At 39.7% G+C, this 20,514-nt stretch overlaps 2 protein-coding genes across 3 annotated transcripts in view; one reads left to right on the top strand and one right to left on the bottom strand.

The window, feature by feature from the left end:
* avl9 (AVL9 homolog (S. cerevisiase)) overlaps positions 1–20,514 on the bottom strand; it is a 700,673-nt gene that overhangs the window by 258,312 nt on the left and 421,847 nt on the right. The window lies entirely within an intron of this gene.
* Positions 1–20,514, top strand: part of LOC109099523 (transforming growth factor beta-1-induced transcript 1 protein) — a 191,459-nt gene that overhangs the window by 65,128 nt on the left and 105,817 nt on the right. For both annotated transcript variants that reach the window (XM_042767396.1, XM_042767397.1), the window contains 5 exons: positions 16,591–16,727; positions 17,221–17,293; positions 19,135–19,219; positions 19,631–19,813; positions 20,260–20,433. In XM_042767396.1, coding sequence (XP_042623330.1) covers positions 16,591–16,727; positions 17,221–17,293; positions 19,135–19,219; positions 19,631–19,813; positions 20,260–20,433 — 652 coding nt within the window. The remainder of the gene's footprint in view (positions 1–16,590; positions 16,728–17,220; positions 17,294–19,134; positions 19,220–19,630; positions 19,814–20,259; positions 20,434–20,514) is intronic.

The raw sequence follows: 20,514 nt of genomic DNA on the forward strand, positions 1-20,514 counted from the left end.
CTGGCAAGTGCCATTGACAGAGGAGGCCAAGCCAAAAACTGTGTTCTCAACCCCCAGTAGCCACTGGCAGTACCAGGTTCTCCCCTTTGGCCTCCACGGGGCCCCAGCCACTTTCCAATGATTAAATTTTCAAGTTCAATTCAAGTTTATTTGTATAACGCTTTTTACGATACAGATCATTGCAAAGCAACTTTACAGAAAATTAAGTTTCTACAATATTTAGTAGTAGCTTATCAGTGGTGACTGTAAATCCTGTGGCAAAACAGAGAAACAAATAGAGACATAATTAGTGTAGCTGCTGTTCCAGCCAAGTAAAATTAATTAGTTTAACCCAAGTTAAAGAATAATAATGCGCATTTGATCAGATATAACTGCAGTCCAAAATTATGAGATGCATTATTTGAATGCTTGGCCAAAGAGGTGTGTTTTTAAATCTAGATTTAAACAGAGGAAGTGTGTCTGAACCCCGAACATTATCAGGAAGGCTATTCCAGAGTTTGGGAGCCAAATGCGAAAAAGCTCTACCTCCTTTAGTGGACTTTGCTATCCTAGGTACTATCAAAAGTCCAGCATTTTGTGACCTTAGGGAGCGTGATGGGTTGTAGCGTGGTAGAAGACTAGTTAGGTACGCAGGAGCTAAACACATAAGGGCCTTATAAGTAAGTAATAATATTTTGTAACTGATACGGAAATTAATAGGTAGCCAGTGCAGAGACTGTAAAATTGGGGTAATATGATCATATTTTCTTGACCTGGTAAGGACTCTAGCCGCTGCATTTTGGACTACCTGTAGCTTGTTTATTGAGGATGCAGGACAACCACCTAGAAGTGCATTACAATAGTCCAGTCTAGAGGTCATGAATGCATGAACTAGCTTTTCTGCATCAGGAACAGGTAACATGTTTCGTAGCTTGGCAAGGTTTCTAAGATGGAAGAATGCTGTTTTTGTAGCATGGGAAATATGATTTTCAAAAGACTGTCTAATATAAAAGTTACTGTCTAATATAACACCCAGATTTTTGACAGTAGAGGAAGTAACAGTACATCCGTCTAATTGCAAATTGTAATCTACGAGATTCTGTGTAATGTTTTCTGGTCCAATAAGTAATATCTCTGTCTTATCTGAATTTAATAGGAGAAAATTATTGGTCATCCAATCTTTTACATTTTTAACACACTCTGTTAGCTTAGTTTTGAAGTTTCACCTGGTCTTGTTGAGATATATAGTTGAGTATCATCAGCATAACAGTGGAAACTAATCCCGTATTTTCTAATGATATTACCAAGGGGCAACATGTATATTGAAAATAGCAGAGGACCTAGGACAGATCCTTGTGGCACTCCATATTTTACTGGTGATAAATGAGATGACTCCCCATTTAGATAAACAAAGTGGTAGCGATCGGACAGGTAGGATCTAAACCATCTTAAAGCCTGCCCTTGGATACCTGTATAGTGTTGTAATCTATCTATGAGTATGTCGTGATCTATGGTGTCGAACGCAGCACCTAAGATCAAGTAAAACTAGCAATGAGATGCAGCCTTGGTCTGATGCAAGAAACAAGTCATTTGTAATTTTAACAAGTGCAGTTTCTGTGCTATGATGGGGCCTGAAACCCGACTGAAATTCTTCATAGAGATCATTTTTTTTGCAAGTAGGAGCACAATTGAGCAGACACAACTTTTTCTAAAATTTTAGACATAAGTGGAAGATTTGAAATGGGTCTGGAATTTGCCAGTTCACTAGGATCTAGTTGTGGTTTCTTAATAAGAGGCTTAATAACTGCCAGCTTGAATGTTTTGGGGACGTGACCTAAAGATAACGACGAGTTAATAATATTGAGAAGCGATTCTTCTGCTACAGGTAACAACTCTTTGAGAAATTAAGTGGGTACAGGATCTAATAAACATGTTGTTGGTTTAGATGCAGTGATAAGTTTATTTAGCTCTGCCTGTCCTATAGTTGTAAAGCACTGCAGTTTATCTTTGGGTGCGATGGATAAAACTAAAGTATTAGATGCTGTAGAATCTACATATGTTATTGTATTTCTGATGTTATCTATTTTATCAGTGAAGAAATTCATAAAGTCATTACTATTTAACTGTGAGGGAATATTTAGATTGGGTGGCGTCTGGTTATTTTGTTAATCTAGCCACTGTGCTAAATAAAAACCTTGGATTGTTTTGGTTGTTTTCTATGAGTTTGTGGATATGCTCAGCCCTGGCAGTTTTTAGAGCCTGTCTATAGCTGGACATACTGTTTTTCCACGCAATTCTAAAAACTTCCAAGTTAGTTTTTCTCCATTTGCGCTCAAGACTACGAGTTTCTTTCTTGAGAGAGTGGGTATTACTGTTGTACCATTGCACAGTACGTTTTTCTCTAACCTTTTTCAATTTGATGGGGGCAACAGCTTCTAATGTATTAGAGAAGATAGTGCCCATGTTGCCAGTCATTTTGTTTAGTTCATGCGTATTTATGGGTACACAGAGCAGTTGAGATAAATCAGGCAGGTTATTTTGTGAATCTGTCTTTGGTGGCTGGAACAATAGTTCTGCCCGGACGATAACGCGAAGCTATATAGTTATTATCATCAATACGCAAAATGCACGATACAAGGAAATGGTCAGTAACATCATCACTTTGAGGTACGATATCTATGTCAGTAAGATTGATTCCATGTGATATAATTAAATCTAGCGTATGATTAAAACGATGAGTGGGCCTGGTGACATTTTGCTTTACTCCAAAACAGTTTAATAAGTTTGTAAACGCAAGTCCTAATGCATCATTTGTATTATCAATATGAATGTTAAAATCTCCGAAAATAAGCACTTTATCAGTGGTAACCAGCAGGTCTGAGAAGAAATCTCCAAATTCTTTTAGGAATTCTGTATATGGCCCTGGTTGTCTATACACAGTAGCCAGAGAAAGAGATACAATAGATTTAATTTGCATATCTGACAGTGTAACATTAAGCATAAGTATTTCAAATGATTTAAACCTGTATCCTGTTTTCTGGGTAACACTGAGAATATTGTTGCAACACCTCCCCCACGACCAGTCTGACGGGGCTCATGTTTATAACAGTAGTTTAATGGAGTAGACTCATTTAGACCAATATAATCATTTGGTTTGAGCCAGGTTTCAGTCAAGCAGAGTACATCAAAACTATTATCTGTGATCATTTCATTTACAATAACTGCTTTGGGTGTGAGTGATTTAATGTTTATGAACCCAAATGTTAAAAATTGTTTTTGTTCATTTATTTTACATTTTTCTGGTTTAATCACGATAAGATTTTTTCTAGATCCTACATTAAATTTATATTTTGACCTCACTATTCGGGGAACAGACAGAGTCTTAATAGATTGGACAGCGCAAGTACTTCTAACATTTAAGCGGGTAGAACAAAAGCCATCACAGCAGTTATTTGAGAATTGGCTTACTAATCATATGGAGCGTAGAGACCTGGAGATGTTGTCCGACAGGAGTTCTGCTCCGACTCTGCTGGGGTGCAGGCCATCAGCGCGAAAAAGCCTAGGTCGCTCCCAGAAAAGATTCCAATTATTAACAAAGAGCAGTTTCTGTTCTTTACACCATGACAATAACCATTCATTTAGAGCAAAAAGTCTACTGAACCTTTCGTGTTCTCGTCGATATGTGGGCAGTGGTCCTGACACGATGATCGTCGCCGCGGGCGTCATGCTGCGAACCGTCTCGATCAGGCTCCTGAAGTCCCTCTTCAGTGTCTCCGTCTGCCGCTGCGTGGTGTCGTTAACCCCAGCGTGAAGCACGACCGCTCTGGGGCTCTCGTTGGCCTTCAGGATCGCGGGTATCTGCGCAGAAACATCGAGAACACGAGCACCAGGGAGACAGTGAGTGTGCACTTTACCTTCGGCTAACGTAGCACGGACGTGTCGGACGATGGAGTCTCCGACGATCACAGCGTCGCGTTCCGTCTCGCGGAGGGGAGAGAAGCGGTTCCGTGTGGAGATCTCGAAGACCGGAGGGGGAGAAGTCGTCGCCCGGGGCCTGGCTCGTGTCCTCCGCTGCGGATGCACCCAGGGTCCGTGTTGTGTCCCGGCGCCCGGAGTGAAGGACATCTGGGAAGATCGCGTCCTGGGTGCACAAGGCCTGTGCAGAGAAACACACGGGGTGGAGGTGGTGGGACTGTTAATAGCGTGCTGTATACTTACCCTGGACTTGTGAGCGTCAGCCCGGGAGGTTTCCAGCGCGGCTCTCCGCTCTCTCAGCTGGGCCTGCCTCTGCTCCAGTACCCGAATCTGCTTCTCCACGGCCTCCAGCTCGAGCTGCACCGAATGCATCTCGAACGTGTCGTCACCTGCACTCAAAGGTAGACAAACATCCGCCATTAAAGCAAGTTACAGTGAGTAAAGCAATTGTAATGTGTGTGAATAGAGTATTAGCGATGCACGCGGGTTTAGTGACAACCACGCTGGTGATGCTAATGGACTATAAGCTACTAGCGGACTCGGAAAATCAAAATAAAACTAGTGATAACAAGGCGCTCTGATTGTTTTTGTTGTAGAATACGATAGAGGATATATTCACACGTTATAGAAATGAAAATGATGGTGTATAAAATAGATTTCAACAATAAAAAATAGACGATAGAGAAATAACGTGACAGAGCTCAAACTAGAGGCATACGACAGCAACAAACAGGATATCCTGTTGAGGCCCCACCAATCCTACACGGCCACCTACTTGGATGACGTCATCAAGCACTCGGAGAGCTGGGAGGACCACTTGGAGCAATTGCAGAGGGTGCTAGTGGAGCTATGCCGGGCTAGACTGACCACCAACCCCCGGAAATGTCATCTGGCCCTCTTTGAGGCTAAGTACTTGGGCTTCTAGGTGGGCCATGGCCTTATCAAACCTCAGGAGAAGAAAGTGGCAGCGATCCTCTCGGCGCCCTGACAGACCTGACCAGGAAGGGGCAGCCGGAGAAGACTCCCTGGGGACCCGCCGAAGACGAAGCATTGCGGCGGATAAAGGTGGCACTCACATCGAAGCTGGTCCTCCGAGCCCCAGACTGTAACGTCCCCTTCCTGCTGCAGACGGACGCCTCCAACACCGGGTTGTGAGCCGTCCTCTCCCAGGTACAAGACGATGAGGAACACCCGGTGATTTACATCAGCCGAAAGCTGTCCCCAGCAGAGCAACGATACGAAGTGGGCAGTCCTGGAGCTCAGGTATTATTTCCTTGGCCGAAAGTTTACTCTTGTCACTGACCATGCTCCCTTACAGTGGATGGCCCGGGCCAAGGACACAAACACGAGGGTGACCCGCTGTGACACGTGTCCCGAGCCCTCATCAGTGTCGCCCTGGAAACCAAGGAGACACACCTGCACGCACTCAGCACGGGCTGACCGGCCACAACTGAGGCTCATCAAGAGACAGCTACAAAAGCCGCCGCGTCACACACACTGGTGAGAAATGTCTCCAGAAGGCTCCATGATAACGGATACCCTTCCTTTCATCCAGAGAGCAGTGTGTGACCGGCCAGCCCCAGCGTGTGAGCATAGCACGGACACCCAGCATTCGAAAGCACGGAGTACAGACGGCGGAGCACCGAACACCAGCACACCTCACCTGGACACAAGTGTTGCCTTTAATAAATTCACCCTCCAGGGCCTTTATTGAATTCCCCTTGTCGTGTGATTCTTCACCCCGTTACTATATATATATATATATATATATATACACATAACTGTATTGTACTAATATATAATATTGTGCACTATCTGTCACGCCCACTGAAGGCTCTTCAGTAGATCATGCGCTGATCATGCATGCACTGATAGTGCTGAAGTGAACTAATCCTGGAACATAACCTGCTCCGGAGCAGGTTATCTTCAGAGAGCAAGTTGCTATGGTTACTTACCCTGAAAGTTACCTCCGATTTTGGAACCGAAAGCTGAAGTTATCCGCTCGCTTATCCTCAAACCACACCTTGGTATGTCACATAACCTGCTTTTTGGAGTACCCCCCCCTGGACTTTTGTTGTTGTGTGTAGTTTAGGCGTCTGGAGCCGCCTTTTTTGAAGGGGGATATGTTAGGTCTGTTTTGGGTTTTGTTTCTGGTTTAGGTTTTCATGTCGTTTATTTTTATATTTTGCCTTGGTTCATGTTTCTATCATGTGTTTTCCTACCCTGTCATGTGATCCTGCCATGCGATTCCCTTGTCTGTTTGTTATGTTCTGATTGGTTCCTTGGTTCATGTGTCATGTTCTCATTGGTTGTCTTAGTCATGTGTCTTGTTTCTCATTGGTTGGTTCTTGTAATTGTTTCTTATTGGTTGGCTCTTGTATTGTGACCCTCGTTGTTTGATATAAATAGCCCTTATGTTGCCTTTGTTCTTTGTCTAAATTCAGTGTTGTAATCTTTTTTATATTTTATAAAGTTGTGATGTAAATATTTAATCATAACGGGTTATTATTAACTACATTCATCTTCAGGAATTACTTGTAGCATTATATCATTAATAGTAAAATAAAATGATTTGTTCGTCCGCAGGGCGGACAGTGTTAATCGTTTATTGACTCTAAGTAAAATTATTTCTCTGGCCACGAAAAATTATTTTACTACTAATACATTGCTCCCAGAGCATGTAACGAAACCGGAACTTTAAAGTGACCTCGTTCTGTGAGCAGCAAACACAGACAACCAAGTGTGAATACATATGGATGTTTATTAAACTACACTACAGGGGAACATGCAACATCAGACTAAACACAAACATACACACATTAAACATAGATGCCAACGCAAGGAAGGCATGGATAGAGAGAGAGAGAGCGAGAGAGCGCGCAGCAGAGAGAGAGAGAAAGAGAGAGAGTGCACTGTAGAGAGTGAGAGAGCGCTCACGCGCAAGAGAGTGGACAGTCATGGCAGTATTTACTCATAAACGAAATCACAACCTGTTAAGAACCATCAAAGAATCTCATCACCTTAATTAAAATGGGTCAAAGCCTAGAAGCGCATCTAAATAGTTAAACAAGCGGTTACTTGCATTGGTTCTGTAGTTGCTGAGTAAAGTGTCCCGGTGCATGTATAATGCGTAGATTCCTGTTGAATCCTGTTAGGAGTGAAACCTTCGTCATTTCATCCATGGGTTGACTGCTCCGAAGTGAATCAACAAAGTTGCTGAAAACTGGCAGAAGATCAGACTCCCCGGAAGGGGAGTTGTGAGGTGTCCAAAGTGATGGGTGTCTCCAGGGAATCACCTTTTGGGTGTGGAAGAGGTTTTATCTGGCTTCCCAGTAACACCCCTATTGGATTGACCAATAACAAGGCATATAGTTTCAGCGGGTAAGTGTTTCTTTGTCTCAATGACACCTGATTTGCATATTTTATGGATGGAGTGATGAACTGGTTATCTGGTAACCCAAACTATGGTACAAATAGTATGATGCATTTTAGGCTCACATAGTAGAGATATTTAGCTAAGGCAAACCGTAAGGTTTAATTAGGTACCAAGAAAGATATGCAAGACAGATAGAAACATAAAGATACATTCTTATGCTTGAATATAGGCACTTAGAGGTCAACTAATACGACTAGAGAATCATAACTATGCTAATATGAGCTGGGAAACATACAAACACACAGGAATATATCGTATACTTTTGGAATAGCTTATATCCTGAGTTAAATGCAAGACGGTTTGAGTGTGTGTGTGTATGTATGTTTCTCTGCATGCTTTGGCCATTGAAGCTGATTAAGATCTCTTTGAAGCTTATGAGTCCGAGCTAGGAATGTAGAGGTGTTCCTGGTGATGCTCAAACAGGCCCCTAAAGGTGTCAATGGCACTGTTTGATGCAGACTCATTGGCTCTAAGCTGTGATTTACATGAGGTCAGTCAGTAGATTAAAAATCTTTCTGAATATTAGAATGAATGTGTTATAATGATCTAGTCCATACACTACAAACCACTGTCGGTGAGTCTAGTCTGTTTTCATCAAGTCTGTTCATGCCAAGTCTTTTGTATTATATTTTGTCTTTATGTTAAAAAAACTGCACTTGGGTTCTCACTTCAGCTTGCCTTCAGTGGACCAATTTGTTACAACCAAGAAAAGATACATCTATTTGAAGCCCATTGTTAAATATTCATTTAGCTTTTTAAATTCTATTAATTTAAATTTAATCTATTAATTAATTTATTGTCTATATATCTGCATAAATATAACCCAAAAATAATCAGATTTTCATGCAAATCCTTGAAGGTTGACAAAGAGAACCAATTTAAACAAATGAGATCAAAATATATACGTTGTCATTTATTTATTCAGGAAAATGATCCAGTATTACATATCTGTGAGCGGCAAAAGTATGTATGTGAATCTCTAGGATTAACTCTTAATTTGAAGGTGAAATTAGAGTCCATCTGTTCAGAGGTGTTTTTAATTAGTGAGATGACTATCTGGTGTCAGTGTGTGCCCTGTTTTATTTAAAGAACAGGGATCTATCAAAGTTTGGTCATGTTTGTGGAAATGTATTATGGCACAAACAAATGAGCTCTCTGAGGACTTCAGAAAAAGAGTTGATGTTGTTCATCAGGCTAGAAAAGTTTATAAAGCCATCTCTAAAGAGTTTGGACTCCACCAATCCACAGTCAGACTGCAATTGTGCACAAATGGAGGAAATTCAAGACCACTGTTACCCTCCAAGGTCCACCAATAAAGAACAGTCTAAAAGCAAAACGTTTAAAAGTCCACTAGGTTTCAAAGGACTGCAGGCTTACTTCTAAGCAACTAAAGGCCTTTCTCACATTGGCTAATGTTAATGTTTATGAGCCCATCATCAGGAGAACACTGAACAACCATGGTGTCCATGGCAGAGTTGCAAGAAGAAACATTGACAACAAAACAAAAAGAACATTGCTGCCCATCTGCAGTTTGCTAAAGATCATGTGGACAAGCCAGAGGAATACTGGAGAAATGTTTTGTGGATGGATGAGACCAAAATAGAACATTTTGGTTTAAATGAGTAGTGTTATGTTTGGAGAAAGAAAACACTGTATTCCAGCTAAAGAACCTTATCCTATCTGTGAAACATGGTGGTGGTAGTGTCATGGATTGGGCCTGTTTTGCTGCATCTGGTCCAGGATGGCTTGCCATCATTGATGGAACAATGAATTCTGAACTATACCAGCAATTTCTGAAGGAAAATGTCAGGACATCTCGTAAGTGGGTCATGCAGCAAGACAACGACCCCAAGCACACAAGTTGTTCTACCAAAGAATGGTTAAAGGAAGACAAAGTTAATTTTTTGGAAATTCCGGACCTTAATCCAATTGGAATTTTGTGGAAGTACCTGAAGTAAACAGTTCATAGGAGGAAACCCACCAACATCACAGAGTTAAAGTGGTTCTGTACTGAGGAATGGGCTAAAATTCCTACAAACCATTTAATCAGCAGATACTGAAAGCAAATCACAAATATTTAACACCAGATAATTTTATTTTTATTTTTTTTCAATAAATAAATGACAAAGTATATATTTTTGTCTCCTTTGTTGGATTGGATTCTCTGTCTACTTTCAGGATTTGTGTGAAAATCTAATTATAGTAAATTAAGCTCAAAAGAGAAATGTATATAGATAATTACAATTAATTATGATTAATTACAATTATTTATATGACCTGCCAGTAGTAACTGTAGCATAATTAAATTGCCATCAACTAATCTGTTCGTCCAGCGAACATTTAGTGTAATTTCATATCAACTCTAAGAAAGGATATTTTCATGGCCGCAGAAAACAACCCTCTTACAGTAGCCTAATAATGCAGTAGAGCATGTAGCAAGGATCAAAATCGTAAAGGGACATTAATTTGCGAGGCAGAATCAGAAACTCATGTAATTTGTGTAAAGAGTTTTATTAACTAAACACTAACACAAACTTGTCTAACAAACAAACAAACAATCACTCATACATGGAAAAGGGCAAATGAGACTTGATGGATGAAACCATCAGGAAAACTAGAGAATGAAGCTATGAAAAGAGTCAATAAACCACCTGAGTAAAACCATCCGCGCTGTTTATAATGGAGTCTATAGCTTATACTAAACCTTTGTTTTGTTTAGTTAAATGTACGATACTTGCATTTCCTTGGCCTGGAACGAGCATCTGGATGCAAAGTCTTGATGGTTTGGAGGTTCGGTGGTGTAGGGGTCGCAATCACGTTCTTCCGGTTTTGAAGAGTGATGAATTCCAAAGATGTCCTGACTTGATGGTGATTGGTAGTTTCTTCCCAGTGGAAAGTGAAAAAGAGCTAAGTGATGCGTCAGCTGAGATCCTAAGATCTTTGATGAATGTAAAGTCAAGGCATGAGGCCTGGTGCAGACTTAGCGGGTTACAGAAGCATTCTAGCTCACATCTTAGCAGAAGGAAAATAAAACCAACGAGCGGAGCAGAACTGTGAGCCTTTTTAAAGTCTGAGATGGTTCACGCCTCTCAGGATGGGCTTGTCCAATGAGAAAAGCTGAAATTCCAAGCGGGAGTTTGGAAATACATGGGAATTTTTCAAACCCCTTGTGTGAAAGCCTGGTAATTTGCATATGTAACTGGATCAGAAGTTGATATACAAACTAGTAAGGATTCTTAGAACACTAATATGTTGCATAGGTATCAACATATAATATGCACTCTTGTTTAGATCATCTGAAGACGAATTCATAGATTCTAAACATGGTAAGATTACATGAACGAGTGGTTCTATCATAAGCATGCATAAAACAGTATACAAGACAAAAAGACAATATACAAGAACAGTAACAACATACACAAAGACCTGAAGCATATGTGTGTTCATTAAAAGAAAGGTTTTTCTATGAATTAATTATAGAAGAGTCCATTTTTATAGCAGTATGTTTCAGAGAGAACTTAGTAGGAGGAAGATCCTCTCCACATACTCTTAGGTCATAAAAGTTATCTGGTCTGGCTGAGGTGTCGTGGTTGCCATGGCAACCAGGGGTCTGGAGTCGTTCGCTGACATCCTGGCACCTAGTATGTTTAGAGGGATCTGTGATCATTTGTTAATCTAATGAATAATTGATTTGTTAAATCAAATGAAAAATGGTGTGTCTGATTGGTCCAAATGCTACATAATTATGTTTTGGGTCATATTTATGAATGGTTTTTGTGATTTGTAAAGGTTTTACATGCTTTCAAGCAGCACTATATCTAAACCTACCCATATCCACCCCCTGATTACTAAACCCACCAATCTCCCAGAGCTCCACCCCTAAACCTACCAATCTCCACCCCCTAGATGTGGATCCAACCACGACCCTTATGTTCTGCAGTGATGGTATACTTGCCATCTTGGCCCCCCCTCTCAGAGTCTCTATCTCTATCTACATATACCACAACATCAAATGACGTTTCACTGGAATTGTATGAGCTGGCTTATCTTTATGTGGAAGTTCTAAAGAACGCTCCATGCTTATAGCCCATTGTTGGTTAGTATGCAAACACAGCAGGAAATTCTGTATATTTGTGCAGTGTGTGTGTGAATTTAGAAGGATTAAATCTGATTTGAAGCTTGTGTATGGAAGAAAAATAATGACTATTGTCTTTGAAACAAAAAAGCATGTGGAATTACACTGAGAAAAAAAAAACTGAAAAAAAAAAATACACAACATTAACAGTGCATTTTAATGCCTTGTATTTTCAGGGTTTGCATTTTTAGGGGCTGAAATTTAACATAGTTGTTTATTTAAGCTGTAAATATTTCAATTCAAAACATCCGGGAACTGCAGGAATAGCAGTAGTACTGATGCATGATCTTCATCTGCTGTTAGTCGCTTACCAGCAGGTGGCGCAAGCGGCTGTTGATGAAGACCAAAGCAACAGGTAGAGCAAGTTATTCCCTGTGTCCCAATGTTGAATAGCCCTAGAGTTCAGCCTGGACGATGGAATGGGGTTACACATTAGGGCGGAGTGACACATGTTGCCCCGCCCACCCCCAAATTTCATTGGCTTATAATACAGCAAGGCTTATTGGCATTGACGCTTGAGACAGGAGCATGCACATTCTTTTATGTAGCCTATGTTTTTAACGATCTACACTGTTTGACTACTACAGAAATATTAGGCGCTAATCACAGCGATTTCAATTAGGATCAATTGGCTGTTTTTTTTTTTTTTATTAGTTAGTTAGATTTATTAGAATTAGTTAGATTAAGTTACAAACAAACGCTGGGTGACAGCATCTCAGAGTAGCCTACTTTGGGCAGAACAGAGCTGTGTAATATGTGCTGCTCACATATTAAGTGGCCATGATATAGTCCTATATCTATATCACGTTAAACAAAGTCAGATTTTATAGCACTTTTCACAATACACATTGTTTGAAAGCAGACATATGATTTAACATTGAGCAGTTTAAGAGCTGGCCGATATGCTGATAAAAATTATCCACTGTTTGAGATTTAGCTATTTTGTATAATAATATTTTGTATAAAATATATTTAAATGTATATTCTTCATATTTACATTAGGATCGGTGAATAAGTACAAATGATAATATGATAAATTACTGTAGGTGATAAATTACTATTTTAATTTGCTCAGTCTACTAACCGGCAAAATACCGGCAGTGGCGCATTTCACGGATGGGAATCCATAAAACACATTATTAGACTGTTTCCCAAGGCTGCATGATATATTAAACCCATTTAAAATCATAATTAAGCATAATTGTGAATTCACAAATGCTACGATTTAATTAAATAATTATATGAAATTCAGTTCTAATACAGTTTATGCGCTTTATTTACATGCGTGTAGGTTAAGTTTGTGTGTCACACAGCGGCTCCATTTACAGTAGTTTCACAGGAACCGTTATCATTTACATGTGTGGAGCATCTCAAACTCCATCTCTTCATGTTGTTGTGAAGTTTGGGTTTATTATAACATTCATCTGGGAACGCAATGTGCGCCATTTCATCAGATTTGTAAGGTAAATCATTTATAAATCTACGCAAACTCAGCAGAATACATCACGGTTTCAAAATAAAAGCTCAAACCCTCACTTTGAGTTTACACATTTTGATGTCCACATATTCTTTTAATTACAGTGGCTATAGCATTTCTGTCCTAAAGAAAAGACCAAATATTAAAGATTAAGTGGACATTTGAAGCAGTTGAGATAAATCAGGCAGGTTATTTGTAAATCTGTCTTTGGTGGCTGCAATAGTTCTGCCTGGATGATAACGTGGAGCCATATAGTTAATATCAGTAATACACAGAAAGCACGATACAAGGAAATGGTCAGTAACATCATCACTTTAAGGTACTATATCTATATCAGTAAGATCGATTCCATGCAATATAATTGTCAGGGTTCCGGACTGTCTCTGTGTGTTTTGCTCCCTATTACCCAGGTTCTCATCCTGTTAATTGTATTAATTTGATTGATTCTATTCACCTGTGTTCCCCTAATTGCCCTTATGTTACAAGTCCTAGTCTGTTCATTAGGTCTCTGTCGGGTCTACCAATTATGTACGTGTGTCTTCCTCCTGTTCCCTATGTTGGATTTACCCTGTGTTGGATGAATAAAACTCTTGGGATTATCCACGGCTCCGTGTTCCTTCCAGCAGCGTAGTGTGACAGAAGACCTGACCAAAACAGTAACCTCCGTGTTTGTGTACCTTCCGTTTGGTTTCCATTTTTTTCTTTTTGTTTCTGTTGTGTGCCCCTATGGATCCCCTTCTTCGCCCTGAATTCATCCATTTTTTTCTTTTTGTTTCTGTTGTGTGCCCCTATGGATCCCCTTCTTCGCCCTGAATTCATCCTCTTCATGCTGGAGCAGGGGGAAAATTTGCTCTAGGGTTATACCAGACTGTTTCTGGCTGTGACCCATCTTACCACTTATCTGAACGATGCGCTGTGCGCATTCTATGATGCCAGCCTCAACACTGTGTGCAGAGCCCCGTCGTCTGAAGATGGCTCTTGAGCGGAATTCACCACCTTTGTGGAGTGGACACTGGCGAGAAATGGATCTCCGTTCCCCGGCGGTTCCCAGGTACCAGTGCCACTCCCGACCCAGAGCCCAGCCCACCATCTCCCTGATGTGCAGAGTGCATGCCCAAGCCCACCGCTGACGGAGATCCAGAGCCTGCCGCGACCGACGAGCTATCGCTAGAGAGAGCGACAGAGCAGAGTATTGCCGCAGAGCCTGAGGCCGTGACATCAGTCAAGGTGTGTGAGTTGGCAACACCGCCTGCCACGAGGGAGAAAGCTACGGACGGTGTGAACGTGGAGAGGAGCTCCGCCCCCTGCACCGTGGCTGAGGGTGAGCTGAGTATGATGTGGCAAAGGGGCCAAAACGAGGAGGAGGATCTCATTTACTTGGAATCTGATCTGGAGATCAAACTGCCCTCTCTCCTCTCTCCTCTCTCCGTTGTCTCTGCTGTCTCCGCTGGTCCCGTCCAGCCCTCCTTCATCCATGGTTCCCTTATCCAGCTCTGAGGGGGCTTCCAATTCTCCTAGAATGTGTCCTCCAGTGCCTACTCCTAGAATGTGCCCTCCAGTGCCCGCTCCTCGAAAATGCCCGCCCTCCCACCAGCTCCTGCCTACTCCACTGCTGTCATCTGGCAGCCCCTCTGCTCGCCCTCAGCCCACCATCATTGCGGTGCGAGCTCCGCGGGACTGCCATCCTCCAGCATCGCCATGGCTGGAGTCTTGTAGTGCAATGTAGTGTGACAATAATTTAATCTAGATTATGATTAAAACGATGAGTGGGCCTGGTTACATTTTGCCTGACTCCAAAAGAGTTTATTAGGTCAGTAAATCCAAGTCCTAATGGATCATTTGTATTTGAATAAGTTAAACCTGTATCCTGTTTGCTGAGTAACAATGAGATATCACTATATATTGTTGTAATGACCCCATGACTAGGCTGACGGGCCTCATGCTTATAACAGTAGCTTGGTGGAGTAGACTCATTTAGACCAATATAATCATTTGGTTTTAGCCAGGTTTTCAGTCAAACAGAGTACATCAAAACTATTATCTGTGATCATTGCATTTACAATAACTGCTTTGGGTTTGAGTGATTTAATGTTTATGAACCTAAACTTAAAAAAATTGTTTTTGTTCATTTATTTTACATTTTTCTGGTTTAATCATGATCAGATTTTTTCTAGATCCTACATTAAATTTATATTTTGACCTCACTATTCAGGGAACAGATGGAGCCTTAATAGATTGGACAGCACAAGTATTTCATTTAAGTGGGTAGAACAAAAGCCATCAGAGCAGTTATTTGAGAATTTTCCATGACAAAAAACGATCGTACATGATCCTAAGCAGATGCTACACTGGCAATTGTGTCTTAATTTTATTTTAAAGCACACGCGCGGAGACAAATAAGACAATACCAAATAGCCCTGACCATCAGTGTGAACTGGTGTTTTATGAGTGGATAATGGGAATAAAAACCTTGCAATGCTGAAGCAATATATATCTTTGCATATATTTTGAATGTTTTTGTTTACTAAAACAGCTGTTATTAAATCTGATATACAGCAAACATTATTATTATATTATTATGCATCATTATGCAATAAATATGAGCAGAGTTCTCTGCATAAAGACTCACGGCTGGCAGAGCAACATGCTTCTTCATTTCTCTCCAATATGGTAGGAAGTTAAATGAAATGTGGAGGATGTTAAAAGTGACAAGATGATTGACAGGCCAGTTTACAGTGACAGGATGCATGTAATTATGCGACAGAGTTAAACAGAGGACTGTTAAAGAAGCAATTTTATGACGTTATAGTATGTCCCGAAGCGTGTCTACTCTTCTACTACACACTCAAAAGTGTTTACTTTTTCTTCACCAAAAGTACTTTAAAGGCATAGTATAAGTAGGCACATTGGTATGCAGCAATCCATTCACAAAAACTATGTATAGTTTAACAGTATATATATGTGGAAAAGCTGATTAAGACTGTGTTTACGTTTAATTCAGCAGCTATTACTTGTTTCCCCGTGTAGCCACATGTAAGCAACTTTCTCTACCAAAGGAGATTATAATGCTATTCTACACGATGCTGATATACAGAGCTAACATCTAATACAATACATCTAATACATATATTGTTTTCTGTTGCTTAGTTTCCTTAACTTTATATCATGGCTTGTGTGATGCTGAGTTGTAATACTGGGGTTTCCCTCATATGTCACACTCCAGGATTCCCCAACGACACTTGAGGCGCCTCAATGAACTAATAGAGTGATATAAAAGGACCTCAGATCTCAGTATATACACCTTATTGATGATGCAAACTATACAGGCAATCAAATGAGGTCAGAAGAATGCAATGCTCTGCATTTTCTTTATAATAATAGAGGACAGAAAAGTACCATAAAAGATTCTAAAAGTATCATGATCTGTATTCCTTCTGAGAGTCTTCTGAAACTGTACAATAGCTTTGGATGTCATTTAAAATCAAAGATGATAATTTTCATTTAGAACTAACTCTTGGAATATATGTTGAGATTTTGAGTGTTGCGGTAAGTCCATAGTAATTGTTTTGTAACTTTTTATTTCCTCAGTACAGTATGTAAACCACGCTTCCCACGTACGGCAGAGCCTCCTCCTGCTTTCTCCTCCTCCTCAGTTCTGGGAGGAGGGCTGAGTGAACTTGATCACTTACTACAGGAGCTTAATGCCACACAGTTCAACATCACAGGTGAGTGCTGACTTCTTAGTAGCTTACAAAGTACTTTACTGTGTGAGTGCAAGGACAGAATATGACGCTGCAAACCCCAGGCAGTCATTGGCTTAGTCCATAATCTGTCCTTGTCTATCAGAATGGAATACTTATTATTTACAAAAACAATAACAAAAATGCATTGCAGTATGTATACTGTGCACAGTCACCAAATGATCTGGAAATTCCACATAACTGGTTTATATTTGCTAAAATGTGCCATATACAATAGTGTGGCATAGCATAGTGTATGGAACACTGTGTGCCATGCACCACTTGTACTTGACTGATTTTCCAGACTGCCAAAAGTAAATAACATTTACATAAAATTAGAAAAAAAAAAGAAAAGTAATCAGTTAGAATTGTAGGCAGTATCTGGTATATAGTCAGCAGTAGGCAGTAAGCAGTACCCTAGAGTTTCATTTTAAAAAAGAACTCCTCTGATGCATTATTTTTCCTTTGTCTTTTTTAGATGAGATTTTGGCACAATTCCCCAGCACCAAAAAAGACGATCAGTTTTCAAAGTCTGGTCCATCCTCTACTGGGTTAGTGCACTGATATATATTGCGATGTTTATTCATCTGTATACTCATTTTCCTACATATGCTCATTCCACATGTCTTATAATAGATAAGAGATTACATAACATATCATATCCCTGCAGATCTTCATTTAAATAAATGGCTTTATTTGTAGTAATAACAACACATAATGGAGGAAAGTCAAACTCACAAATATCAAGTTAATATGGGACTACAGTTTATATAATTGTATTTATGATTGTCAGACAGTAATATATATATATATATATATATATATATATATATATATATATATATATATATATATATATATATATATATATATATATATATATATATATATATATATTACTATATATACAAACCCGATTCCAAAAAAGTTGGGACACTGTACAAATTGTGAATAAAAACAGAATGCAATGATGTGGAAGTTTCAAATTTCAATATTTTATACAGAATACAACATAGATGACATATCAAATGTTGCTCAAGTTTAGGAATAGGAATGTTGTCTCATTCTTGTCTAATACAGGCTTCTAGTTGCTCAACTGTCTTAGGTCTTCTTTGTCGCATCTTCCTCTTTATGATGCACCAAATGTTTTCTATGGGTGAAAGATCTGGACTGCAGGCTGGCCATTTCAGTACTCAGATCCTTCTTCTATGCAGCCATGATGTTGTATTTGATGCAGTATGTGGTCTGGCATTGTCATGTTGGAAAATGCAAGGTCTTCCCTGAAAGAGACGATGTCTGGATGGGAGCAAATGTTGTTCTAGAACTTGGATAATCCTTTCAGGTACCTTCAAGGTACCTTTTTCAGGTGCCTTTCCATATGTGTAAGCTGCCCATGCCACATGCACTCATGCAACCCCATACCATCAGAGATGCAGGCTTCTGAACGGAGCGCTGATAACAACATGGCGTCCCAGTTTTCCAAAAATAACTTCAAATTTTTATTCGTCTGAACATAGAACAGTTTTCCACTTTGCCACAGTCCATTTTAAATGAGCCTTGGCCCAGAGAAAATGCCTGCACTTCTAGATCATGTTTAGATATGGCTTCTTTTTTGACCTATAGAGTTTTAGCTGGCAACGGCGAATGGCACAGTGGATTGTGTTCACCGACAATGTTTTCTGGAAGTATTCCTGAGCCCATGTTGTGATTTCCATTACAGTAGCATTCCTGTATGTAGTGCAGTGCCGTCTAAGGGCCCAAAGATCACGGGCATTCAGTATGGTTTTCCGGCCTTGACCCTTACGCACAGAGATTGTTCCAGATTCTCTGAATCTTTGGATGATATTTTGCACTGTAGATGATGATAACTTCAAACTCTTTGCAATTTTTCTCTGAGAAACTCCTTTCTGATATTGCTCCACTATTTTTCGCCACAGCATTGGGCGAATTGGTGATCCTCTACCCATCTTGACTTCTGAGAGACACTGCCACTCTGAGAGGCTCTTTTTATACCCAATCATGTTGCCAATTGACCTAATAAGTTGCAAATTGGTCCTCCAGCGGTTGCTTATATGTACATTTAACTTTTCCGGCCTCTTATTGCTACCTGTCCAAACTTTTTTGGAATGTGTAGCTCTCATGAAATCCAAAATGAGCCCATATTTTTTGGCATGACATTTCAAAATGTCTCACTTTCAACATTTGATATGTTATCTATATTCTATTGTGAATAAAATATAAGTTTATCAGATTTGTAAATTATTCTATTCCTTTTTTACTCACAATTTGTACAGTGTCCCAACTTTTTTGGAATCGGGTTTTTGTGTATATATATTATTATTATTATTATTATTGTTGTTATTATTATTATTATTTTTTTTTCTGTTTCTAGCTCAGCGAAACCCTCAGCTACATCTGCTACTTTAGAGCTGGACAAACTAATGGCGTCTCTATCAGACTTCAGAGTCCAAAGCACAGTATGTTTCATACATACTTTTATGCAGTTACTGAAGTGTATAATGTTTGCACAACTAGTGTCACCAGACTGAAATGCAAAATTAATAACTGTTTTTAAACTGGTTTCCCAAACACTCACCTTGTTGGCCAATAAATCACCAAACAGATTCGGTGACAATGTTGGTAACAATGTTAAACTCAAAAACTGGTAGGACCAAATAAACAGTGCATTGTTGTGTGTCAAGTTAGTCAAGTCTAAAGCGCTTTATACAATACTGTGCGTTTCAATCATAATAGTAGTACCTTCTATTGGCTTACTGATAGCTGACTGCATATTGAACTGGATTAGAAGAGAGTTTATTAACATTTCACTTTTAATAAATAAAATCTTAGTATTTTTGTGTAGCTGTTGAGTTATTTGTTTGTATCAGCCAGCAGCACCTGAGGGTCCTGTGGCATCTTCATCACAGCAAACAGCTTCTCCACCCTCTGCATCCTCTGGAGGCTCATTGGACAGCATGTTGGGTCTTCTCCAATCAGATCTGAGCAGGCAGGGAGTGCCTACCTCCTCTAAGGGAAACTGTTCCGCCTGTCAGAAACCAGTTGTAGGACAGGTAAAATTATTTTAAAAAATCCAGAATTTAACTTGTAGCCAGTAGTTTAATTAGTCGTCAATAGTCATGCATTTTTATTTTGTTTTATTTGTTTTTCTGTGGTTTTCGTATTGGAAGTACTATAGAAGTACTTGTTTACAAAGGTCAGTAAGTAAAAGTATCATTAATTATCTTCACAGAAAACCAGATTTTTAGCAATAAATAAATATATAACCCTATGAAGACAGACCTAACATCTTTGGTTGTTAAGTTTAATCCCTTACATTTAATTTCACTGAAATAAACTAAATTACTACCACAACCATGTTTCAAATGCATTGTTTTAAATCCTAGTTTGTAATATTGTAATCTTAGAACTCTTTATTGATTTTTTGTTTTATTATTATTGATTTAAATAATAGTGATAGTAACTTTAGAAATTTAGATCTTGTTTCCCTTTCTCTTAGGTTGTAACAGCTCTGGGACGGGTTTGGCATCCAGAGCACTTTGTTTGCTCTGAGTGTGAGTGTGAGCTTGGCAATTGTAATTTCTTTGAGAAAGATGGTCAACCATACTGTGAGCCTGACTACTTCACCCTGTACTCACCTCACTGTGCACAGTGCAACAAGCCCATACTCAATGTAGGTATACTGTACATTTATGGGTCCTATTCAAAAACTCACAGCTGTACTGACGCTGAATGAAGATGATAGTCTATGACA

Source organism: Cyprinus carpio, chromosome A12, assembly GCF_018340385.1.
Source record: "Cyprinus carpio isolate SPL01 chromosome A12, ASM1834038v1, whole genome shotgun sequence".
NCBI classification, from domain to species: Eukaryota; Metazoa; Chordata; class Actinopteri; order Cypriniformes; family Cyprinidae; genus Cyprinus; species Cyprinus carpio.